Raw genomic sequence first — 26340 nt, 5'->3', positions numbered from 1 at the left:
TTCACTCTGTGTCTGACACTGGGAGTGTTTGATGGGACAGTGTGGAGGGAGATTCACTCGATGTCCAACCCCAGGAGTGCTGGATGGGACGGTGTGGAGGGAGATTCCGTCTGTGTCTGACCCCGGGGGTGTGTGATGGGACGCTGTAGAGTGTAATTCACTCTGTAACTGACCCCAGGAGTGTGTGATGGGACGGTGGGGAGGGAGTTTCACTCTGTGTCTGATCCCGGGAGTGTGTGGTGGGTCAGTCTGGAGGGAGCTTCACTCTATGTCTGATCCCAGGAGTGTGTGATGGGATGATGTGGAGGGAGCTTCACTCTGTGTCTTATCCCTGGTGGTGTGACGGGACAGTGTGGAGGGAGATTCACTCTCTGTCTGACCCTGGGAGTGTGTGATGGGACGGTGTGGAGGGAGATTCACTCTGTGTCTGAACCTGGGAGTGTGTGATGGGACATTGTGGAGGGAGATTCACTCTGTGTCTGACCCTGGGAGTGTGTGATGGGGCGGTGTGGAGGGAGATTCACTCTGTGTCTGAGCCCCGGACTGTGTGATGGGACATTGTGGAGGGAGATTCACTCTGTGTCTGACCCTGGGAGTGTGTGATGGGATGGTATGGAGGGAGATTCAATCTGTGTCTCATCCCAGGAGTGTGTGATGGGATGGTGTGGAGGCAGCTTCACTCTGTGTCTGAGCCCCGGAGTGTGTGATGGGTCAGTGTGTAAGGGAGATTCACTCTGTGACTGACCCTGGGAGTCTGTGATGGGACGGTGTGGAGGGAGCTTCACTCTGTGTCTAATCCAGGAGTGTGTGCTGGGACAGTGTGGAGGGAGATTCACTCTGTGTCTGACTCCAGGTGTGTGTGATGGGATGGTGTGGAGGGAGATTCACTCTGTGTCAGAGCCTGGAAGTGTGTGATGGGTCAGGGTGTAAGGAGATTCACTCTGTGTCTGAGCCTGGAAGTGTGTGATGGGTCAGGGTGTAAGGAGATTCACTCTGTGTCTGACCGCGGGAGTGTGTGATGGGATGGTGTGGAGGGAGAATCACTGTATCTGACCCCAGGTGTGTGTGATGGTGTGGTATGGAGGGAGATTCACTCTGTGCCTGACTCTGGGAGTCTGTGACGGGACAGTGTGGAGGGACCTTCACTCTGTGAGTGACCCTGGGAGTGTGTGATGGGATGGTGTGGAGGGAGAATCACTGTGTCTGACCCCAGGAGTGTGTGATGGGACAGTGTTGAGGGAGATTCACTCTGTGTCTGACCCCAGGAGTGTGTGATGGGTAAGTGTGGACGGAGCTTCACTCGATGTCTAACCCCAGGAGTGTGTGATGGGACGGTATGGAGGGAGCTTCACTCTCTGTCTGACTCCGTGCGTGGGTGATGGGTCAGTGTGGAGGGAGATTCACTCTGTGTCTGACCCTGGGAGTCTGTGATGGACAGTGTGGAGGGACCTTCACTCTGTGAGTGACCCTGGGAGTGTGTGATGGGATGGTGTGGAGGGAGAATCACTGTGTCTGACCCCAGGAGTGTGTGATGGGACAGTGTTGAGGGAGATTCACTCTGTGTCTGACCCCAGGAGTGTGTGATGGGTAAGTGTGGACGGAGCTTCACTCGATGTCTAACCCCAGGAGTGTGTGATGGGACGGTATGGAGGGAGCTTCACTCTCTGTCTGACTCCGTGCGTGGGTGATGGGTCAGTGTGGAGGGAGATTCACTCTGTGTCTGACCCTGGGAGTGTGTGATGGGACAGTGTGGAGGGATAGTCAATGTGTGTCTGACCCTGGGAGTGTGTGATGGGACAGTGTGGACGGAGATTCACTCTGCGTCTGATCCCAGGAGTGTGTGTTGGGACAGTGTGGAGGGAGATTCACTCTGTGTCTGATCCTGGGAGTGTGTGATGGGACAGTGTGGTGGGAGATTCACTCTGTGTCTGACCCTGGGAGTGTGTGATGGGACAGTGTGGAGGGAGATTCACTCTGTGTCTGACCCTGGGAGTGTGTGATGGGATGGTGTGGAGGGAGATTCACTCTGTGTCTGACCCTGGGAGTGTGTGATGGGATGGTGTGGAGGGAGATTCACTCTGTGTCTGACCGAGGGAGTGTGTGATGGGATGGTGTGGAGGGAGATTCACTCCGTGTCTGATCTCGGTATTGTTTGATGGGTCAGTGTGGAGCAAGATTCACTGTGTGACTGACCCTGAGAGTCTTTGATGGGACAGTGTGGAGGGAGAGTCACTCTGTGTAGGACCCTGGGAGTGTGTAATGGGACAGTGTGGAGGGAGATTCACTCTGTGTCTGACCCTGGGAGTGTGTGATGGGACAGTGTGGAGGGAGATTCACTCTGTGTCTGACCCTGGGAGTGTGTGATAGGATGGTGTGGAGGGAGATTCACTCTGTGTCTGACCCTGGGAGTGTGTGATGGGACAGTGTGGAGGGAGATTCACTCTGTGTCTGACCCTGGGAGTGTGTGATGGGACAGTGTGGAGGGAGGTTCACTCTGCGTCTGACCCTGTGAGTGTGTCATGCGATGGTGTGGAGGGTGTTTCACTCTGTGTCTGACCCTGGGAGAGTCTGATGAGACAGTGCGCCGGGAGCTTCACTCTGTGTCTGACCCTGGGAGTGTGTGATGGGATGGGGTGGAGGGAGCTTCAATCTGTGTCTGATCCCAGGAATTTCTGATGCGACGGTGTGGAGGGAGCTTCACTCTGTGTCTGATCCCAGGAGTTTGTGATGCGACGGTGTGGAGGAAGCTTCACTCCGTGTCTGACCCTGGGAGTGGGTGATGGGACAGTGTGGAGGGAGATTCACTCTGTGTCTGACCCTGGGAGTGTGTGATGGGACAGTGTGGAGGGAGATTCACTCTGTGTCTGACCCTGGGAGTGTGTGATGGGACAGTGTGGAGGGAGATTCACTCTGTGTCTGACCCTGGGAGTGTGTGATGGGACAGTGTGGAGGAAGCTTCACTCTGTGTCTGACCCTGGTAGGGTGTAAACCTCTCACCTTGTCCTGGAACTCCTCAAGTGGAACGGCTGTGCCCCACTTCAGGTCCCGGGTGATGCAGCGAGGTTTGAGCCCGTCCCGGATCCAGGAATGGGTGATGAAGCGGGCATTTGCCGTCCAGTCTCCGCTTGCCATCGACTTCTCCAGCCACTGTTCCAGACTATCCTCCAGCTGCAGTCATAACAACAAAACATCAGCATTTGAACTGCAGCTTGCAGCTCCCATCAGGCAGGAGATACAGAAGCCTGAAGCCCCACATCACCAGGTTCAGGAACAGCTACTTCCCTTCAATCATTCAGAACCAACCAGCACAACCCTGATCACCACCTCAGTACAGCAATATTATGGAGCACCTCTTGCACTTCTGCCAGATATACCAAGGTTACAGCAGCATAACTCGGCCATTTGGCCCATCAAATCTGCTCTGCCATTTAATCATGACTGAATAATTCCCATAATCCTTCTTACTGGTCAACAACACGCTGATCTGTTCCTTGAACACACTTAATGAATTGGCCTCCACTACCCATTGGGGTAACGAATCCCAAGATTCACAACCCTCTGGCGGAATAAATTCCTCTTCGTCTGATTTCAGAGGCTGTGCCCTTGGATCGTGGACCCTCCCACTGATGAAGATGTCCTCTCCACATCTGCTCTCTTTAAGCCTTTCAGTATTCGGGAGGTTTCAACGAGAGTCAATACCCCCCCCCCCCCCCACACCAATCCTTCTAAACACCAGCAGGTACAGGTCTAGAGACATGAAATGCTCCCCTCATGTGAAGCTTTCCTGGGATCATCCTTGTGAACCTCCTCTGGATCCTCTTCACGACCAGCACATCCTTAGATTAGGGCCCAAAACTGCTTACAATATCCCAAATGCACTCTGACCAATGCCTTATAAAGGTTCAGCAGTACATCCTTCCTCTCAGAGAACACAGAACCTTTAGGCCATGCATGTTCTGCCAGCCTGAGGTATACAAGGTTAGTCTACAATCAATCTGACCCTTCCCTCCTACACAGCCCATAACCCACCATTTCCCCCAAATCTATGTGCCTAGGAGACTTTTAAAACTCTCGAATGCACCAGCCCCAGCCGTGCGTTCCAGGCACAGCACTCTCTGTGTAAAAAATCTATCTCTGACATCTCCCCTAAATGTTCCTCCACTCACCTTAAATAGATGTCCTCCTGTATTGGCCATTGTTGCCCTGGGAAAAAGGCACTGGCTGTCCACCCCGTCCATGCCTCTCATAATCTTATACACCTCTGTCAAGTCACCTCTCATCCTCCTTTGCTCCAAAGAGAAAAGCCCGAGCTTGCTCATTCTGTCCTTACAAGTCACACTCTTAAATTCAGGCAGCACCCTGGTAAATCTCCTCTGTGCCCTCTCTAAAGCTTCCACATCCTTCCTATAATCAGGTGACTAGAACTGAACACAAGTGTGGTGTAACCCGAGTTTTATGGACATAACCTCGTTGCTCTTGACCTCAATCCCCCAATTAATGTAGGCCAAGGCACCATGTGTCTTCTGAACCATCACATCAATTTGCACGGCATGGAATCGTCCTCTGGAAATGAATACTAACAATACCCCAGGCTGTGAAGGCAAGCATAACAAATGGCTTCTCCACAACATCGCCCACCTGTGTCTCCACTTTCAGCAAGCTATGGACACGTATGTCAAGGAGCCTCTGACCCTCACGCTCCTCAGGTCCCCAGAGGTCTGACCAATGCACCACAAGACCGAGGCATCTGGTGCTCTCGCTTCCAATGCCTTGCTGAGAATGAGGCCCTGGCTTACCTTCGGCAGTTCCAAAAACAAGTGCTTTGAGCTTTTGATGACCGGTGTGTCCCCGCAGATCTTGCAGCGAGGGTCCTGTTACAAACACACAGAGCCAAAACAAAACAGGCAGGTTAGTTACCATTCTTCTGGCAACAATGGAGTTCATAAAGTTTAAGAATTTGGCACATCCCTGTGGGTATGCACTTTCTCTGTAACTGTGACACTTTATTCTGCATTCTGTTATTGTTTTACCCTGTTCTACCTCAGTACACTGTGTAATGATCTGATCTGTATGAACAGTGTGTAAGGCAAGTTTTTCACTGTATTTCGGTACATGTGACAAGAATAAACCAATTCCAATGTCTCAGCCTCAATTTGCCCCAGAAGGTGGTGGTCCTTGAGGACAGTTGCTGGGTACCAAGGGACCAGGATCGATTGCAATACTCTGGATGCAGTCTAACTAGAGTTTTAAAAAGCTGCAAATTTAACTTCCCGACTCTTAATTCTTGCCATAGACAGCTGTGGAGGCCAAGTTAACGTGTATATTTAAACTGGAGGTAGATAGGTTCTTGATTAGAAAGGGCATCAAAGTTACAGTGAGAAAGTAGGAGACGGGGTTGAGAGGGAAAATAAATCAGTCACAATCAAAAGGCGGAGCAGACTCGAGATGGGCGGAATGGCCTAATTCTGCTCCTATGTCTTATGGTCTTAAACACAGAGGATCAACTGATAAAGCATAGCCACACACACACACACACACACACACAACCATCAGCTCTGAGAAGTCTGGAGGGAGTCACCTTCAGGTCGACAGCGGTGATGAGCTTCCCGCAGAGATCACACTGGTCCCCCCGGGCCTCCGGGTAGTTGCAAAAGGGGCAGAAACCTTCCACAAAGCGGTCGGCCAGGAAACGTTCACACCTCTGGCAGTGAAGCTGGTCTACCACGTCGCTGGAGAGGAAGCCCCTTTCCCTCAGCCGGCAGAAGATGTCCTGGGCAATGCTGTAAAGAGGCAGCCAGAATGTAGCAATTGACACGTTGGAGAGGAGAGAGGAACTGTCAGCCTCTTGGGTCGAGACGTCAGGACTGAGAGTGGGAAGGGTGTGGTAGAGTTTCACCAGGATGCTGCCTGGATTAGAGGGTATGAGCTATAAGGAGAGGTTGGACAAACCTGGGTTGTTTTCTCCAGAGTGGCAGGCACTGAGTGGGAGTTTTGAATGTGTAGGCAGAAGGGTTTAGTTTAGTTAGGTGCTTAGCTATTAGTTTTCTCTGTGCCACAAAGGATTTTAGCCCTCAGACAGGTCACTAGGTCATACAGCATAGAAACAGGCCCTTCAGTCCAACTAAACCGTACTGACCAGGATGACCATCTTAGCCAGTCCCATTTGACGGAAAGAGAAACCGTCAATGTTTTGGTTCAAATCTGATTCAGAAAATTGGCCTGATTCGGCACTGACTGTGGTTAGCATGGTAATAGTGGGCCGAAGGGCCTGTTCCTGAGGTGTACTATTGAGTGTTAGGTCTCCCAGACCATCTGCCATGCTCTGGGGAGTGTTGGGGGTAAGAGTCTACCTCCATCTGCGTCAATCTGGAGAGCATCTCCTACACCCTCCCCCATCTCTGAGGGCAAGGACAAGTGCCTGCTTCCCTCCTCCTCCATATCCCCTTCAGGTGCAGAGGGAGGAAGGGGTGGGTTGACTGACCTGGTCTACTTCTGTGATAGAGACGGTGTCTCCCATCTCTCCACCCACTCCAAGAGTGAGGGGTAGATTCTCCCTCCCTTGCTCTCACCCCCACCCACTCTCAGCCACCAGGTGGAGGGGGAGGGAGGAGTGGGGGGGGGGGTGACGCTGACCTGGTCTGTTGCGGGGTCGTGGTGCGGCCGAAGAAGTCGAAGGAGATGTCGAACCAGCGGTAGATGTCGCTGTGGATGGCGTGGTACTTGTCACATATCTGCCGTGGTGTCAGGCCCTCCTCCAGGGCCTTGGTCTCCGTTGCCGTCCCATACTCATCCGTGCCGCAGATGTAGAGTGTGTTCCAACCCCTCAGGCGGCAATACCTGGGGTGGGGGGAGAGGGGAGGAGGGAGGGAGGAGAAAACATCTAAAAAAAATACTCCAAGCACACCCTCACTAACGTCTCATACAACTGCAACATTATGTCCCAACTCCTGCACTCAGGGCCCTGATGAAGACCAACATGTCAAATGCCCTCTTCACCATCCTGTCCTCCACTTTTTGAGAACAATGTACTGTTCTATAGTACTCCCCAGGGTCCTGCCATTCCCTACGAAAGCCCTGCTTTAACTTCCCAAAAAGCAATACTGCCTCCCTCTCAGCATCCCCCACGCTGGCAACACAGGGACAACAAGAAGCCACTCAGCCTGTTATTCGGACCCTCTCGGCCTCCTTGCACCTTGTGTTGGCAGCACTCAGCCTGGTCAGTGTGTTGAGGGGGGTGAGGGCTGTTGACTCAGGTTATGGATCTCCACCCTGCCCCAACTTCCCTTCCTCACCTTGCGAAGACATCAGCACTGAGCACGCAGCCAATGATGTTCCCCAGGTGCGGAATATTGTTGACGTAGGGTAAGGCGCTGGTGACGAGGAGGTTCCTCTCATTCTTCCTGGGCAGGCTGTAGTGAGAGAGAGTGAGAGAGGGGGAGTGTGTGAGAGAGAGAGAGAGAGAGAGAGAGAGAGAGAGAGGGAAAGGAAAAACGAGGGAGAAAGAGGGAGGGAGGGAGAGGGGGTGAGGGGGGAAGGGGAAGGGGAGATATATAGAGGGGACCCAGGTGCCTCTGGCTAATTGGGATGTGGGAACAGATCACTGGTCCTAGTATCCAAGATCACGGAGGGTCCAAAGGGGCAAGAGGGTAGAGCAGGGTGGGTTTACGAGCAGGTTTTGGACAGGGGCGTTGGTGGGGTGGGAAGGGGCACAGAGAGTCCACAGGGACGCTCACATGGGGTGCTGTATCTGCTGTGGTTTCGGGAGCTCTTTCAAGCCACTCAGCCATGCTTCCTCTGCCTGCTTTTCCTCTTCCGCCGTCACCCTGCGGTTGACACCGTTCCCTTCCTGAGAAACAAAAGCAGGGCAACTGCAAATCAGAAGGCGGTCACTCAGCCCCTCTTAATCCCACTTTCCCCCCACCCCCACCTCCCCATCCCACAGCTGGTTCGATCCCAGGGGAAGCGGGGAGAACAAACACCAGTCCTCATCGAGGGGTCAGCAATGGAAAGGATAAGCAGCTTCAAGTTCCTGAGTGTTAACATTTTAGAGGACCTATCCTGGGCCCAACATATCACACCAACAGCTCTACCTCATTAGGAGTTCGAGGAGATTGAGTATGGCAAAAAAAACTGTCATTATTTCTTCAGATGTGCGGTGGAGACCATTCTGACAGTGCATCACCACCTGGTGTGGAGGCTCCAATGCCGAGGATCACAAGAGACTGCAGGTGGTTGGAGTCTCAGCCACATCCATCACAGGCACAGATCTCCCCAACATCGAGAACATCAGTAAGAGGCGGTGCCTCAAAGAGGCACCATCCATCAAGAACCCTCAACACCCAGGACATGCCCCCTTCTCATCACTACCATCGGGGAGAAGGTACAAGAACCGGAAAACACACACTTGATGATTCAGGAACAGATTCTTCCTCTCCACCAACAGATTTCTGAATAGTCCATGAACATGATTTTGTTACTCCTTTCCCCTTACTTATGTTTGCAATTTATAGTGATTTTATGTCTTTGCACTGCACTGCTTCCGCAAAACAATAAATTTCACGTCATCTATGTGACAATAATTTGGATTCCTCTTGCCTTTTGACTCCTCCCAAACATCTTTCTGTCCAGTCCTTGAATACATCAGATCTTTTAGTACAGTCTTTACCATCGTACCATTTAAGAAACACTTGGGAAGGTACATGGAGGGGTGAGGCTTAGAGAGCTATGGACTGAAAACAGAAAACTGGGACTAGCTGGGTACCATGGTCAGCACAGACCAGTTGGGCCAAAGGGCCTGTATCCATGCTATATTGCTCTCTGACTCCGACGACCAGTGATCCAAACTTTCCCAGCTCTCTGGGGAAGGCAAATACAATCTAGTCCTCTGGAAATGACCAAATTCTTGTGAAGCCTCAGCAGTACAGTACATCCTTGCTTTTATGCCCCAGACCCCTGGAAAGGAATGCCAGCTTCACATCTGCCTTCCTTACTGCCAACTCAACATGCTAGTCTAACCTCAAGGGAATCCTAAACTGGCACTCTCAAGTCCCTCTGCACCTTCGACTTCTCAAATTTAGACCATAAGACCATAAGACAAAGGAGCAGAAATAGGTCATTCGGCCCATCAAGTCTGCTCCACCATTTTATCATGAGCTGATCCATTCTCCTATTTAGTCCCACTCCCCCACCTTCTCACCATAACCTTTGATGCCCTGGCTACTCAGATACCTATCAATCTCTGCCTTAAATACACCCAATGACTTGGCCTCCACTGCTGCCCGTGGCAACAAATTCCATAGATTCACCACCCTCTGACTAAAAAAAATTTCTTGGCATTTCTGTTCTGAATGGGCGCCCTTCAATCCTTAAGTCATGACCTCTCGTACTAGACTCCCCTGTCATGGGAAACAACTTAGCCACATCCACTCTGTCCATGCCTTTTAACATTCGAAATGTTTCTATGAGGTCTCCCCTCATTCTTCTAAACTCCAAGGAATACAGTCCAAGAGCGGTCAAACATTCCTCATACGTTAATCCTCTCATTCCTGGAATCATTCTAGTGAATCTTCTCTGTACCCTCTCCAACGTCAGCACATCCTTTCTTAAATAAGACCAAAACTGCCCACAGTACTCCAAGTGAGGTCTCACCAGTGCCTTATAGAGCCTCAACATCACATCCCTGCTCCTATACTCTATTCCTCTAGAAATGAATGCCAACATTGCATTCGCCTTCTTCACTACTGACTCAACCTGGAGGTTAACTTTAAGGGAATCCTGTACGAGGACTCCCAAGTCCCATTGCATCTCAGAACTTTGAATTCTTTCTCCATTTAAATAATAGTCTGCCCGTTTATTTTTTCTGCCAAAGTACATAACCATACACTTTCCAACATTGTACTTCATTTGCCACTTCTCTGCCCATTCTTCCAATCTATCCAAGTCTCTCTGCAGATTCTCTGTTTCCTCAGCACTGCTGGCCTCTCCACCTATCTTCGTTTCATCAGCAAACTTAGCCACAAAGCCATCTATTCCATAATCCAAATCGTTGATGTACAATGTAAAAAGAAGCGGCCCCAACACGGACCCCTGTGGAACACCACTGGTAACCGGCAGCCAACCAGAATAGGATCCCTTTATTCTCACTCTCTGTTTCCTGCCAATCAGCCAATGCTCTATCCACGTATGTAACTTTCCCGTAATTCCATGGGCTCTTATCTTGTTAAGCAGCCTCATGTGTGGCACCTTGTCAAAGGCCTTCTGAAAATCCAAATATACAACATCCACTGCATCTCCCCTGTCTAGCCTACTGGTAATTTCCTCAAAAAATTGTAATAGGTTTGTCAGGCAGGATTTTCCTTCAAGGAATCCATGCTGAGTTCTGCCTATCTTGTCATATGCCTCCAGGTACTCTGTAACCTCATCCTTAACAATTGACTCCAACAACTTCCCAACCACCGATGTCAAGCTAACAGGTCTATAATTTCCTTTTTGCTTCCTTGCCCCCTTCTTAAATAGCGGAGTGACATTTGCAATCTTCCAGTCTTCCAGAACCATGCCATAATCTATTGACTTTTGAAAGATCATCACTAATGCCTCCGCAATCTCCACAGCTACTTCCTTCAGAACACGAGGGTGCATTCCGTCTGGTCCAGGAGATTTATCTACCTTTAGACTATTCAGCTTCCTGAGTACTTTCTCTGTCGTAATTGTGACTGCGCACACTTCTCTTCCCTGCCACACTTGAGTGTCCGGTATACTGCTGATGTCTTCCTCAGTGAAGACTGATGCAAAATACTCATTCAGTTCCTCTGCCATCTCCTTATCTCCCATTACAATTTCTCCAGCATCATTTTCTATCGGTCTTATATCTACTCTCACCTGTCTTTTACTCTTTATATACTTGAAAAAGCTTTTAGTATCCTCTTTGATATTATTTGCTAGCTTCCTTTCATAGATAATCTTTTCTCTCTTAATGACCTTCTTGGTTTCCTTTTGTAAAGTTTTAAAAACTTCCCAATCCTCTGTCTTCCCACTAATTTTTGCTTCCTTGTATGCCCTCTCCTTCGCTTTAACTTTGGCTTTGACTTCTCTTGTCAACCACGGTTGCATCCTTTTTCCACTCGAAAATTTCTTCTTTTTTGGAATATACTTGTCTTGCACCTTCCTCACTTCTCACATAAACTCCAGCCACTGTTGCTCTGCCATCTTTCCCGCCAGTGTCCCTTTCCAGTCAACTTTGGCCAGTTCCTCTCTCATGCCACTGTAATTTCCTTTACTCCACTGAAATACCAACACATCAGATTTCAGCTTCTCTTTTTCTAATTTCACAGTGAACTCAATCATGTTATGATCACTGTCTCCCAAGGGTTCCTTCACCTCAATCTCTCTCATCACCTCCGGTTCATTACACAATACCCAATCCAGTACAGCCGATCCCCTAATGGGCTCAACAACAAGCTGTTCTAAAAAGCCATCTCGCAGACATTCTACAAATTCTCTCTCTTGAGATCCAGTGCCAACCTGATTTTTCCAATCCACTCGCATGTTAAAATCCTCCACAATGATCATAATACTGCCCTTCTGACAAGCCTTTTCTATTTCCTGTTGTAATTTGTAGTCCACATCACTGCAGCTGTTTGGAGGCCTATAAATACCTGCCATCAGGGTCCTTTTACACCTGTGATTTCTTAGCTCAACCCATAAAAATTCTGCACCTTCCGATCCTATATCACCTCTTTCTAATGATTTGATATCATTTCTTACCAATAAAGCCACACCGCCCCCCCCCCCCTCTGCCTACCTTCCTATCCTTCCGATACACCGTGTATCCTTGGACGTTCAGCTCCCAGAGACATGCATCCTTTAGCCAGGTCTCAGTGATGGCCACAATATCATACCTGCCAATCTGTAGCTGTACGACAAGATCATCCACCTTATTCCTTATGCTGTGTGCATTTAAGTATAACACCTTAAGACCAGTATTTGATACATTTTGCTTTGATTTCACTGCAACTTTATTGCATTGCAACTCATCCCAATGGCTACAAAGTTGCCCCATCACCTGCCTGTCTTTCCTGACATCTTTACTGCTCACTATCTTAGATTTATTTCTGTTTTCCCCTTCCTCCGCTCTATCATTACGGTTCCCATCCCCCTGCCAAATTAGTTTAAACCCTCTCTAACAGCTCTATTAAACTTTCCCGCCAGGATATTGGTCCCCTTCGGGTTCAGGTGTAACCTGTCCTTTTTGAACAGGTCATACTTCCCCCAGAAGAGGACCCAATTATCCAAGAATCTGAAGCCCTGCCCCCTACACCAGTTTCTCAGCCAGGCATTCATCTGCCTGATCCGACTACTCTTGCCCTCACTAGCAGGTGGCACAGGTAGCAATCCCGAGATTACTACCCTGGAGGTCCTGCTTCTCAGCTTCCTTCCTAACTCCTGGAAACCTCTCTTCAGGACCTCCTTCTTTGTCCTATCTATGTCATTGGTACCAACATGTACCAAGACAACTGGCTTTTCACCCTGCCCCTTCAGAATATTCAGGACCTGATCCGAGACATCCCGTACCCTGGCACCTGGGAGGCAACACACCATGCGGGTATCTCCATCAGGCTCACAGAATCTCCTGTCCGTTCCCCTGACTATGGAATCCCCTACGACTACCCTTTCTCCCCTTTTAACAGTGTCCACCTTTACCCTTCTTACCAAAGTGCACGACCCCACACCTCCCTGTGCTGGTTCCATCTCTTGTTTCACGTCTGAAATGAAAGAGTTAAACTTGATTCCTCCTTGGTATGTGCTAAAATGTGGAATGCAAAATGGAAGTTTGTAAGACAAAATGGTGTTATCCTGGGATGTATGGATGTTTTGAGAAAGTACAAGGGAACCAGTCCACAGGAATACTTTGAGAACTTGGTGTGGGTAACAGACTACAACCTTGAGAGTAGATAATGATGAAAAACATATATGTTTGGGACAGTATTAGCATAAAGGGTCTAAGGGGACACTTGTCAGGCCTTGGGAACTTATCCACCCTAATTTATCTCAAGACAGCAAGCACCTCCTTCTCTGTAACTTGGAGAAGATCTATGAAGTTGATGGTGCTATGCCTCACTTCTATAGATTCCCAAGTAAATACAGATGCAAAAAATCTATTTAAGATCTTCATCTCTTTTCCACACATAGATGACCACGCTGATGACTAATTTTGCTCCTTGCTATCAGTTTGCTCTTAATACATCTGTAAATCTCTTGGGATTTTCCATAACCTTGCCTGCGAGAGCAACCTCATGCCTTCTTTTAGCCCTTCTGATTTCCCCCTTATGCGTTCTCATGCATTTTTAATGCTCAAGTACCTCTTTTGTTCCTGCCAGGGACTCATTATCTCTTGAAAACCAAGCTTCCCTAAACCTGTTAACCTTGTCTTTTATTCTGACAGGTACATACAAACTCTATACAGGTACTCTCAAAATTACACATTTGAAGGTCTCCCTTCACACCTTTGCCAGAAAACAATCTACACTTGCCAGATCCTTTCTGATACCATCAAAATTGGCCTTTCTCCAGTTTAGAGTCAAGTCACTTTTTATTGTCATTTTGACCATAAGCTGCTGGTACAGTACACAGGAAAAATGAAACAACGTTCCTCCAGGACCATGGTGCTACATGAAACAACACAAAACCACACTAGACTAAGTGAGACAACACAAGACTACATTAGACTACGTAAAACAACACAAAAACTGCACTAGACTACAGACCTACACAGGACTACAGAAAGTGCACAAAACAATGCAGGCAGTACAATAAATAATAAGACAATAGGCACAGTAGAGGACAAATTACAATATAATAACAAAGGGTGTAGATGTCAGTCTAGACTCTGAGTATTGAGGAGTCTGATGGCTTGGGGGAAGAAACTGTTGCACAGTCTGGTCATGAGAGCTTGAATGCTTCGGTACCTTTTGCCAGACGGCAGAAGGGAGAAGAGTTTGTGTGAGGGGTGTGTGGGGTCCTTCACGATGCTGTTAGCTTTGCGGGTTCAGCGTGTGGTGTAAGTGTCTGTAATAGCGGGAAGAGAGACCCCGATGATCTTCTCATCTGACCTCACTGAATCTCAATCTGAGGACCAGACCGATCTTTCTCCATAATTACCTTGAAACTAATGGAATTATGATCACTAGATGCAAAGTGTTCCCCTACACACATTCTGTCACCTGCCCTGTCTCCTTCCCTAATTGGAGATCTAGTCGTTCACAATTACCCTGAACTTATTCTACAACCTACAGACTAATTTTCAGGGACTCTTTGCAACTCATGTTAACACGGAACAGTATAGCACAGTACTGACCCTTTGGCCCATGAAGTTGTGCTAACTTTTTAACCTACTCCAAATTCAAAATAACATTTCTCTCCCACATAGCCCTCCATTTTTCTGTCATCCCTGTGCCTGGCTAAGTGTCCCTTAAATCTCCCTAATGTACTTGTCTCTACCACTACCCCTGGCAGCACACTTCACACACTTACCACTATGAGTAAAATACCTAACCCTGACATGCCCTCTATACTTTCTTCCAATCACCATTTCTGCCTTAAGAAGTGTCAGCTGTTCACTCTGTCGATACTTCATACCTTATACACCTCTATCAAGTCACCATTCATCCTCCTTCACGCCAAAGAGAAAAGCCAAAAGCTTGTTCAACCCACCCTAAGACACACTCTCTAGTTGAGGCAGCATCCTGGTAAATCCCCTCTGCAACCTCTCTGAAGCTTCCACATCCTTCCTATAATTCTTCGTAATAATAAATCAGCTGTAATCACCAAGTTTTATGCCTCGTTCTTGATTTCCAAAAAAAACCCAGCAGATCCAACAGGTGGCGCTGTTTCCAAAGGGAAAGAGTGACCGTGACTATGCTGACTGTCAGTTACTATCTACACCTACCCCAAAACTTGCTCTTCCCCTTCTCCAATGTTGTGCGAATATCTTCCTGCACCACCCCCCTCAGGCAGATACTCGCACAACATTGGAGAAGGGGAAGAGCAAGTTTTAAAAGAGGCAGTGGTGTGTGTTGAAGTTTAGAGGGGATCTGAGGGGAAATAGTCTTCCACCCTGAGGGGTGCTGGGATCTGGGAGTTGTGGTTGTCCCGTACTTACGCATCTACAGGTGATTATATAAAAATGCAAGCATCAAAAAGTTAATCTATCTACACCAATCCACATAGTCACGGCAACTCTGTACCTGCCTCCAGCCCCACCCCGGCAGCACATTCCACATACCAATCATTCTGTGTAAAAAAAAAACTTTGCTGTTCCAAACTCATTTTAATAGCAATTAAACACCTGACTAAACTATTCCCTTCTGTCTACACAACATCTATATCCCTCATCCCCTTCACATTCGTTAATTGAAGAGCTTCTTGAACACTTCTATAGTACCTGCCTCCAACACCACATATGGTAAAATAAAACTTTCTCCCTCACACCTTAAACGTATGACCTCCAGTATTAATCATTTTGACACCAGAGGAAAAGATACTGCTGTCTCTCTATGCCTCACCGTCTCTGTGAAGCACCTTCCCTCTGATTGCCACAAAAAGCAGGATCTCCCAGTGGCTACCCATTTCAACTTCTCATTCCCATTCAGACATGTCTATTTACGGCTTCCTCTACTGCCACAATACCAAACTCAGGATGGAGGAGCAACACTTCCTATTCCATCCGAGTCATTAACTTCTAGTCATTTTTATCCTGCCCTCTTATTTTTCCCATTCCCCATTGTTTACCCTCACGTCTCTTCTTTTCTCACCTGCCCATTACTCCCTTCTGATTCCCCTCCTCCTCCCCTTTCTCCTGTGGTCCACTGTCCTCTCCTATCAGATTCCTCCTTCTTCAGCCCTTTACCTCTTCCACCTATCACGTTTTGGGTCTTAGTTCATCCCCTTCTCCCACCTACCAACTTTCCCCCTCAGCTGGCTTCACCTATCACCTGCCAGCTTGTAATCATTCCCCTTTCCCCCTTCTTATTCTGGCTTCTGCCCCCCTCCTTTCCAGACCTGCAAAAGACCCAAAACGTTGATTGTTTATTTCTCTCCGTAGACAAAGAGTCCTTGAAAGCGAGCTCGTGGGTTGTGGGAACTGTTGAGTGATGGGGCGAGTGAGGTTATCCCCTCTGGTTCAGGAGCCTGACGTTTGAGGGCTAATATCTGTTCCTGAACCTGGTGGTGAGAGTCCTGAGGCTCCTGTACCTTCTTCCTGATGGCAGCAGTGAGAAGAGAGCATGGTCTGGGTGGTGGGAGTCCTTGACAATGGATGCTGCTTTCCTACAACAGCACTTCATGTAGATGTGCTCAACGGTGGGGAAGGGGACTTTACCCGTGAATGATGGGGCCACATCCACTACTTTTTGTAGGATTTTCAATTCAAGTGCATTGTTGTTTCCATACTAGCCTGTAATGCAACCAGTCAATACACTCTCCACCGCATATCAAAAGAAATTTGTCAAAGTTTTGGATGACACACCAAATCTTTGCAAACTTCTAAGTAGAGGCATTGCCTTGCTTTCTTCAGAATGGTACTTCATGCTGAATGCAGGACGGATCCACTGAAATGATAACACTGAGGAATTTAAAGTTGCTGACGCTCCCCACCTCTGATCCTCTGATGAGGACTGGCTCATAGATTTCTGGTTTCCTCCTCCTGGAAACTGGATGATAGTCATTGAGACAGGTTACCAGTTCTTCGCGACCGGCATATTTCTAGCCTGCTTGAAACAGGTCGGTATCTCAGACAGCCAAAGCGAGAGATTAAAGACACCCAACTGATTAGCACAGGTCTTTAGTACTCGGCCATCTGGGCCAGATGATTCCCGTGGGTTTGCCCAACTGAATGATACTCTCACGGCGGCCTCAGGGACCGCAATCACAGGGTCATCGGGGGCTGGGAGTTCATGAAAGTACTTCCACATTTTGATGGTCATTGAGCTCATCTCAAAATGAAGCCTTGTTGTCAGCTATGTCGCTTGGTTTCACTTTGTAGGAGGTGATAGCACTCAATCCCTGCCACAGCTGTCCAGCACCCTTCTGTGATTCAAGTTTAGTCCAGAAATGCCACTTTGCACATGAAATGACTTTCTGGAGATCGTACCTAAACCTCTTATTTTACTTGATCGTCAGACCTGAACAACACAGATCTGACCCTCAGCAGATTGCGGATCTCATGGTTCATCCAGGACTTCTGGTTGGGGAAGGCTGAATGAATTTGAGGGGACACACTCATTTCAACAAGGTCTGTGACAACCATGGTGATTTCATTCAGATCCACGGCTCAGTCACACTGACTCGCTCCTCTGCCTCCCGCGACCACCTCTTTGTTGTCCTAATCTCTGGAGCCTTGCTCTTTAGCCTCTGCCTGTATGCAGGTGGGAGGACAGCCAAGTGATCAGATTTCCCAAAATGGTTAAAATCAGATTTCAGGTCTCCCCTCATCCTTCGGCACTCCTGAGCAAGCCACTCAATTTGTCCGACATTTCTTTATTGCACTGATGTCCTCCACTTGTGAGCAGAGAGTGTGTTAGCAAGGGAAAATTACCATTTTGGAATGGGATTGCTCTGTAAAAGATCTAACAAGCCCTTGTGTGCAGTTTCGGTCCCCCTGTTACAGGAAAGAAATCATTAAGCTGGAAAGAGTGCTGAGGAGATTGATGTGGATGTTGCCAACTCGTGCGACTGAGTTATGGAGAGAGGTTTGGCAGATTGAGACTTTATTCCTCGGAGCATAGAAGATTGAGTGTTTCACTAAGATGGCAGTGTGCTCATATGCAGCCTGTCTGGATGAAAACAATTGTTTAATTGTTCAGCCTTTACGTCTTTTTCATGATTGCCAGACACTGCAGGATACTAAGAACAGGACTACCCCAATAGCAAGCTGCTGGAGAGCAGTGGAGTTGGACTTGTTGCACACTGTGTTGCAGCCTGCTCCAGCCACTCATGGAAGGTGTCAGTGGCTGTACGTGATCCAACGGATGGTGCGGGATGTTTTTGTTGTGATTGCAAGACGCTGGTGAACATTGGTAATCTAGAATACTGAGAGTCCAATTCACTGGCTCATTGGCAAGACCGACAGCGGGAAAGCTGCCTTAGTTGTGGCACGGACCAGGCCCTCATTCACACCTTGGGGTTGCTTGTTGTGTCTGCTGAGGAAGGAGATGCTGAATTCCGCGCTGGGTTGGAGGCTGGCCCCTCCCCATCAGTGCTGCCTTCCAGTGTTTGTTCGGTGGGAGATAAGCTAGATTGCCTTTGTCTGCGGCTACATTATGCGATCTGAGGAACTGCCGTGTGACTGTTCTTGTAGAAACATGGGGCTCCAGGACAACACTCGTGCACCATTAATCTACAAGCCAGGACACTCAGGGACTTGGGCTGTATTATTAAATTCTAAATTCTTTTTTGTAACTCTACAACGTTCTGCTATCATATGTGCTGTGTGTGACTGTTGGTACTGTGTTTTGTACCTTGGCTGCAGAGGAATGCTGTTTCGTTTGGCTGTGTGGTTGAATGACAATTAAACTTGAACTCCGGGCATGCAACAATAATAAACCAACTCCAATGTACAAAGGGATCTTGGAATCTAAGTCCAAACTTCCCTGAAAGTGGCCTCGCAAGTGAATAGGGTGGCAAAAGAAAAATAAAGGCATACGGCATGTTTTCCTTCTTCAATCGGGGCATTCAGTTTAAGAGTCAGGAAGGCACGATGTAGCTGTATAAAACTGTGGTCAGGCTGCATCTGGAGTATTGCATCCAGTCTGGTTGCCCCTTTACAGAAAGGCTTTGGAGAGGCTTTACAGAAGAGGTTCACCAGGATGCTGCCTGGATTAGAGAGCATGAGCTATAAGGAGAGGTTAGACAAACTTGAGTTATTTTCTCTGGAGCGGCAGAGGGGGAGACCTGCTAAAGGTTTAAAGGGTTATGAGAAGCATAGATAGAGGAGACAGTCAGCATCGTTTCCCCTCCACTGTTGAATTGTCTAATACCGGGGGCATGGTTTTAAGGTGAGGGAGGTAGACAGGTTGAAGAGAGATGTGCAGGACAGGTTTTGATTTTGAAAACAGTGTATGGTAGGTGCTTAGAATGGACTGCCAAGGGATATTGAGGAAACAGGCAGAGTAAGGAAGGACAGGGTCCTAAAGGGGAGAAATGGGACTGGTGGAGACAGACAAAGAGGTTGTCAGGGACACAAAGGACTGAAGGGTCTGTTTCTCTGCTGTCCCATTCTTTACTGATGCTGAGCTTGTGATAACTGGCACATCTCTATGAAATACCCCCACCCAGAATCAGGTTTATTGTCACTGTTTTTACAATGTGAAATTTGGATTTTTGTGCCAGTGGTACAGTGCAAAGACATAGTTACTGAAAATTTCAAAAAAAAAAGGGAATAGCGAGGTAACCTCGATGAAAGCTCGCAGCAACCTCTTACTCAAAGACCCCGCACATGACTGCGATGTGGGAAAAACCCAGTGCAGCCAGGGAAAACTCACAGGGTCACAGGGAAATATGCAAAGCGCGCACGCATATATACACACACACACACACACACCAGTTCGACCAGTTCGTACCTGAGCCTTGTTGGCAAGAAGCTCCTCTGCTAGTTGCAAGGGAGGGGCGTGCTTCTGCAAGTGGGGCTTGAAGACCTGCAGCCCCTGCCCCTCCAGTACAGCAGTTGCAGCTGCAAGGCAGGGTCCTGTGCAGGACATGCGCCGAAACCATTCACTCAGGGTCACAAACTCCTCTGCAGGGAAAGGGGTGCATTTAAATGGAGGGGAGAGAGAGAGAGAGAGAGAGAGAGAAAATTAAACTATTTCTCAATCAGCAGTTTTAAACTCAGAGGCAGCAGCTCAAAATTCCTGGGCGTTAATACCTCAGATGAACTGTTGATAGATGTAACCACAGGGAAGGCATGCCACCATCTTCACTTTCTCGGTTGGTTAGAATTGTCAGCAAACACTCAAACCTCTACAGATGTACTGTTTCCTGACTGGTTGCATTACGGGCCGGTACGACAAGAAGCTGCAGAGAGTTGTGAAATCTGCCCTATAAACACATCACGGACACATCCCTCCCTCCCCACCATCAGTAGTGTCTACAGGAGGTGCTGTCTCAGGAAGGCAACGTCCATCATCAGAGATCCCCACCATCCGGGCCATCCCATCTTCTCACAGCTCCCATCGGGCAGGAGGTACAGAAGCCTGAAGTCCCACACCGCCAGGTTCAGGAACAGCTACTTCCCTTCAAACATTCGGTTCCTGAACCAACCAGCACAACCCTGATCACCATCTCAGCACAGCAACACCAAACACCATAATGAATTTCGATTGTTTTGTTCTAAGTGTGACCTTTCTTGTAAGAATTGCATTTAATTTGCTTTTTTGATGATCATGTACCTCTGATATGCCTGTGCTGCTGCTGCAAATAAGTTTTTCACTGAACCTGTGCACACATGGACATGAGTGAGGGAGAGCGACAGAGAGACAAACTCCATTTTGATTCACCACCATCTGTGATTCTGCAAATCAACAGGGTTGTCATCGGTGAATTTGTAGACAGTGTTGGACCTGTGCTTAGCTACGCAGTTATGAGCGTGAGGGTGATAGAGCAGGGAACTAAGTACACTGCCTTGAGGTGCACCTATCTTGATGGTCAGTGAGGAGGAGATTTTGTTACTAAACCTCACTGACTGAGGTCGCCCGATGAGGAAGTTGAGGTGGAGTTGCAGAGGGAGGTACAGAGACCAGTGTTGGAGCTTGATGATAAATCTGGAGGGAATGATGGTGTTGAACGCCGAACTGTAGTAAATGATCAGCAATCTGGTGTATGCATTTCTGTTCTCCACTCAGAGTCAAAAACAAGTTTATTTTTGTGGGCACAAATGCAATGAAAAGCTTGCTTGCAGGAGCATCAAAGGCACATAGTGCAAGAGACACAGCATTCACAAGGAAAACAAACTTTAGACAATTTTTACACCTGTTGTGTTCTAAATAACACATTTTGTTTTTGTTCTGTCCATTGTACTGCGAAGTGGTCATAGTATTATTAAACTGTTAGGGCTGTGCCAGTTGGTTCAGGAACTAAATGATTGAAGGGAAGTAGCTGTTCCTGAACCTGGTGATGTGGGACTTCAGGCTTCTGTACCTCCTGCCCGATGGGAGCTGTGAGAAGATGGGATGTCCCGGATGGTGGGGATCTCTGACGATGGACGTTGCCTTCCTGAGACAGCACCTCCTGTAGACACTACCCATGGTGGGGAGGGAGGGATGTGTCCATGATGTATTAGGCAGAGTCCACTGCTCTCCACAGCTTCATATGTTCTTGCACATTCAAATACACGTATGCACATGCAATGAGAAAGCTACCTGCTGCAGCGTCACAGCTATGTAGCATCAGATGAGCACGGACAGGCTGGGAGCCATTTCCCCTGAACCGGAGGAAGAAAGGAGACCTGGGATAGGTTTATAAAATTATGAGAGGTACAGAGTCTTCCTCCCCCCAGGATAAAAATGTCAAATACCGAATAACTTGCACTTAAATGTGAGGGGGAACGTGGAGAGGAAGTTTCTTTTTTTATGCATCAGGAGTGGAAGGCGCCTGGAAAAGGCTGTCGGGTGTGGAGGAGCAAGCAGATATGCCAATGGTGTTCAAGAGAAATTTAAATCGGCTCATGAATGCGCAGGCAATGGAGGGATATGGACCATGTGCAGGCAATTTTTCTGTACTTGTGCTGTAATGTTCTGTTTTCTATGTACTATGGATGCTGGAAATCTTGAACAATAGACACAAAATGTTGGAGGAACTCAGCAGGTCTCTCTATGGAGAGGGGGAGGGGAATAAACAGTCAACATTTCAGGCCGAGACCCTTCATCAGGACTGGAAAGGAAGGATGCAGAAGCCAGAATAAAATAATTGAGGGAGGAGGAGGTGATAGATGAATCCAGGTGAGTAGTGATGAAGGGTCTTGGCTCAAAAAGTCGACACTCCTTTTCCCTCCATAGATGCTACCTGACCTGCTGAGTTGCTCCAGCTTTGTGTGTGTTGATCTATGTACTCGAGGACAACTTCAAGCTTACAGTTATCATACACTAGAACGGATCTCTCAAACTCTTGGTCTCAGAATCTACCTCCTTGTGGCACATCACCTTCCCTGTAAGGCATGATCTGAGTGGATGGCATGCAACGTAAAAGCTTTTTTTTACTGTATCTTGTTATGAGACAATAATAAACAAACCAACGATACCTTGAAGTCCCAAATCATCCTTTAGGAGTGGATAGAGAGTTCCCCAGACCACAATATCAGCCACAGTCACTGTGTCCTTTGAGAGATAGGAGGAACAAGTTTTGCTGTTTGTTATGAGATCAACTTGACCTTCATCCATTTTTACAGATGCACCACAGAACAGATCCTATCCAGATGCTTCACCGCTTGGTTCGTCAACTGCTCTGCCTGTGGCCACAAGAAACTGCAGGGAGTTCTGGACACAGCTCAGCACATCACAGAAACCAGCCTCCCCTCCATGGAATCTGTCCACACTTCTCACTGCCTCAGTAAAACAGCCAGAATCATCAAAGACCCCACCCACCCCGGACATTCTCTCTTCCCATCAGGCAGACAATACAAAAGCCAGGCTCAGGGACACTTTCTACCCCACTGTGATCAGATTCTTGGACAATAAGATGGACTCTTGGTTTCACAATCTACCTCATTATGATCTTGCACTTCATCATTTACCTGCTGTACACCTTTTCAGAAGTTTTACACTTGAATGCATTGTCATTGTTGTACCTCAGAGCAATGTTCTAATTTGCATGAACACTTTGTAAGACAAACTTTTCACTGCATCTCAATAATAAACCAATGCTGGCCTGCACTGCCCTCTGTGGCAATGAAGGTGGCAAATCCCACTGATTCATGACTTTCTGGCTGAATGACTCCCTTCTCATCACAGTACAAGAACTATTTCTACCCTGCTGTTATAAAACTATTGAATGAACCGCTGGTACAATAAGATGCACTGGAGCTCACAATCTACCTCATTATGACGTGGCACCTTAGTGTCTACCTATACTGCACTTTCTCCGTAACTGTAACATTTTATTCTGCATTCTGTTGTTGTTTTACCTTGTAGTACTCATTGTTTTGCATTCCATCCATACTGATGTGCTAAATGATATGGATAGTATGCAAAACAGTTTTTCACTGCACCTTGGTATACATGACAATAATAAACCAACTTACATTCCCATATCACATCTCACCAATTATGTTCCCGCACAGTTAACGTAGATTAAACAGCATTTGCCACGTTTCTACCCAGCATTATCTTTGCACACTCTTTCACCCTCACTGTTCACCTTGTGGCCAGCTAATGAATCATTTACCAGCTCCCCACCCTGAATGATCCATTGGGCTAGGATCACTCTGACGGCACATCCCAAACCCTTCAACCCTCCCGTCCAGAAGGGCCTGAATTGAAACCTCCGGTGAGGGAGCTTTCCATCATCCTGTGGTGATGGGGATCTTCCCCCTCCACAGAAGAGCTGGGACAGCAAGAAGAGAGGGATGGAGGGATAGGGAGTAGGGAGTGAAAGTGGTGAGGGTGCACGGCGGGGGTGGAAACAGAGTGTTCCCTCCTTTCTTACCACAACACCTTGTTTGGGAGTGCAGCGTGAACTTACCGAGGTAAGGCAGGGCAGCACCGAGCTGCTCAGAGCCTGGTCAAGGTGCGCCAGCTGCCGACTGACCATCTTCGCGGCCTCTTCCTTTCTCTTGCCCTGTACCAGCACTGCATGCAGCACCCCATACACAACCGGCTGTGAAACAAAAGAGCCAGAGTTCACTGTTATACGGATGCAATGGAAAACTTGCCACAGCGTCACAGGCACAGAGCATCAGACAGACAACACTCACAAGAAAAGTATAAATTCTTAACACTTTTTACAAGAAAGAACACAAACAAGTAAAAGTCCAGTGTAGTGCAGAGTGGTCACAGTGTTGCTGTACTGAGGTGGTGATCAGGGTTGTGCTGGTTGGTTCAGGAACCGAATGATTGAAGGGAAGTAGCTGTTCCTGAACCTGGTGGTGTGAGACTTCAGGCTTCTGTACCAAACAAACTCCTCACCAAACTTTGGACCCTGGGAGTTAATGGCTCCCTCTCCAACTGGACCCTTAACACTCTGACCAACAGGCCGCAATCAGTAAGGATAGGCAACATTCACAAGAAAATTATAAATTGCACACTAATTTGTTTTACAAAGAAAGGACACACTTAGAATCAAGGAAAAGTCCACTGTATTGCTCAGTGTTGTCATACTCATTATGCTCTCCACTGTACACGTGTAGAAATCCACTAGGGTATAAATGCCATAAAAATTAGCATCACCATGGTACACTGGGGGAGGGATGTTGCCTTCCTGAGGCAGCACCTCCTGTAGACACTACCGATGGTGGGGAGGGAGGGGTGTGTCCGTGATGTATTGGGCTGAGTCCACGACTCTCTGCAGCTTATGTTCCTGCACACCGAATTGCTGTTCCAGACCGCCATGGTACAGCACTTCTAACAGTATTGTACACCTGTAGAAGTTTGTTAGAGGGTTCAGCCAGCAGAGCAGGAGAGACAGGGAGATACTGAGGCCCTCCATTAGTCAGGGTCAACCATGGATGCTGCATCCCAGCTGTCAATGTGGTACACGAGTCAGTGCAGTACGATATGAATAGCAAGCTGTTGCCAATATAGCAGGCTCCCCTTCTCCAAGCAGCTGATGAATCTAAAGGAACAGGAGAGACCGATACAGTTTGGCACCAGCAGCGCTGCAGGAGTTGCCAGTCAGCGTTGAACTCAACGAAGGACTGTCTTTGGGACTTCAGCTCCCACGATTCCCCCCCCAACCGGGGTTTCTCCCGAAGCCTTCCTAGTGAGTGTGTACAGCTGCAAGGCAGCAAGGTTCCAGATCAGTTTTCCTTCTGCCAACCGAGCTGCGAAACACAGCTGTTGAGCCCCATTTGATCAAAACAGGAAGATAAGACGCAGAACCGCAAAACGATTGCCACAGGTAAAGCTGCTGGTTAAGAGAGGCAAATGGAGCACCGAACTTCCTTGCTACTGGGCTGGAGCTCAGAAACAGGGAGGGTTTGATGCTGTTACACAGGGTGCTGTACACCTACCACTTCCATAACCACTCCAGCCAAATCCACTCCTCCCCATGCCAGGGCAGGACTCATGATGCTGGGCTGTTACCACCTGCCTCCCCAGATGTAACGAAAATACTTTGAAATTGTGTTCCTGGTTCTCTCCTGACTCGGCAACAAGAGGCGCCCACAAAGGAGATACCATGCACGTGCTAAAGGTTAGAAGAATTACTTTATTAGAGTTATATAAAGAATAAAATACTAGAAGTAAAAATGATGCTTAATAAAAACAGAGAAGAAAGCAAAGTGATTGTAAAGAAACAGAATAGTATTTACAGTCAATACCAGAGGAAAGCTGAAGTTACTACTGGGGAGGTAAGTGGTAACATCCCAGCGTTAGCAAGTCTTCACCAGCAGCCAATCTCAGCAACGTGCACCCAGGCCTCCACATTCCAAGCTGACATCATTTTATCTTACAACTACATCTTTTAGTGTTCTACATTTTGCACATTCCACGTAGGAATCAAATATGCCTTTTGTAAAATTTTTGTAAAACTCACGTCAGACTCACCAGTAGCTGTGTCGCCTCCCACTCCAGCCACTGATTCGTGGCATCACTAGGCACCTTCCCACTGATTGTGAACAGGTACCTTGCAAGGTGTGGGGGGGGGGGGGGGGGGAGAGAAAAAGAATGCAAATCAGCAAAGGATACAGCATGACTCCCTACACTGAGCCAGAGCCAGCAAAGCTACAATGTCTCCAAAACTCAGTCCAAGTTCAGGCAACATCCTCATAGCACACTCAAAAATGCTGGAGGAATTCAGCAGATCAGGCAACATCTATGGATGGAAATGAATATTCGACATTTTGGGCCGAGACCCTTCATCGGGACTGGAAAGGCAGGGGAAAGAAGACAGAATAAGGTGGTCGGGGGAAGGGAAGGAGGACAAGCTGACAGGTGAGAATGAGAACACGAGGAAATCTATAGATGCTGGAAATTCAAGCAACACACATCAAAGTTACTGGTGAACGCAGCAGGCCAGGCAGCTCCTCTAGGAAGAGGTACAGTCGACGTTTCAGGCCAGGTGAGGTGGGGTGGGGGTGGGGGGGGGAGAGATGAAATAAGAAACTGGGAGGGATTAGGTCAAGAGGTAAAAGGCTGAAGG

The 26340-nt window shown here is 48.0% G+C and overlaps 1 protein-coding gene across 1 annotated transcript in view; it reads right to left on the bottom strand.

The window, feature by feature from the left end:
• Nucleotides 1-26340, bottom strand: part of mars1 (methionyl-tRNA synthetase 1) — a 72210-nt gene that overhangs the window by 43079 nt on the left and 2791 nt on the right. Inside the window, exons 3-12 of the mRNA XM_072249784.1 lie at nt 25746-25824; nt 23725-23859; nt 22286-22361; nt 19614-19786; nt 7734-7846; nt 7293-7409; nt 6634-6837; nt 5579-5780; nt 4797-4871; nt 2998-3168 (exon numbers count right to left, since the gene is read on the bottom strand). Of these exons, the coding sequence (XP_072105885.1) occupies nt 2998-3168; nt 4797-4871; nt 5579-5780; nt 6634-6837; nt 7293-7409; nt 7734-7846; nt 19614-19786; nt 22286-22361; nt 23725-23859; nt 25746-25824 (1345 nt within the window). The remainder of the gene's footprint in view (nt 1-2997; nt 3169-4796; nt 4872-5578; nt 5781-6633; nt 6838-7292; nt 7410-7733; nt 7847-19613; nt 19787-22285; nt 22362-23724; nt 23860-25745; nt 25825-26340) is intronic.

Source organism: Mobula birostris, chromosome X (genome assembly GCF_030028105.1).
Source record: "Mobula birostris isolate sMobBir1 chromosome X, sMobBir1.hap1, whole genome shotgun sequence".
In the NCBI taxonomy this organism is placed as follows: domain Eukaryota; kingdom Metazoa; phylum Chordata; class Chondrichthyes; order Myliobatiformes; family Myliobatidae; genus Mobula; species Mobula birostris.
This window is presented reverse-complemented; position numbering and strand designations above follow the sequence as displayed.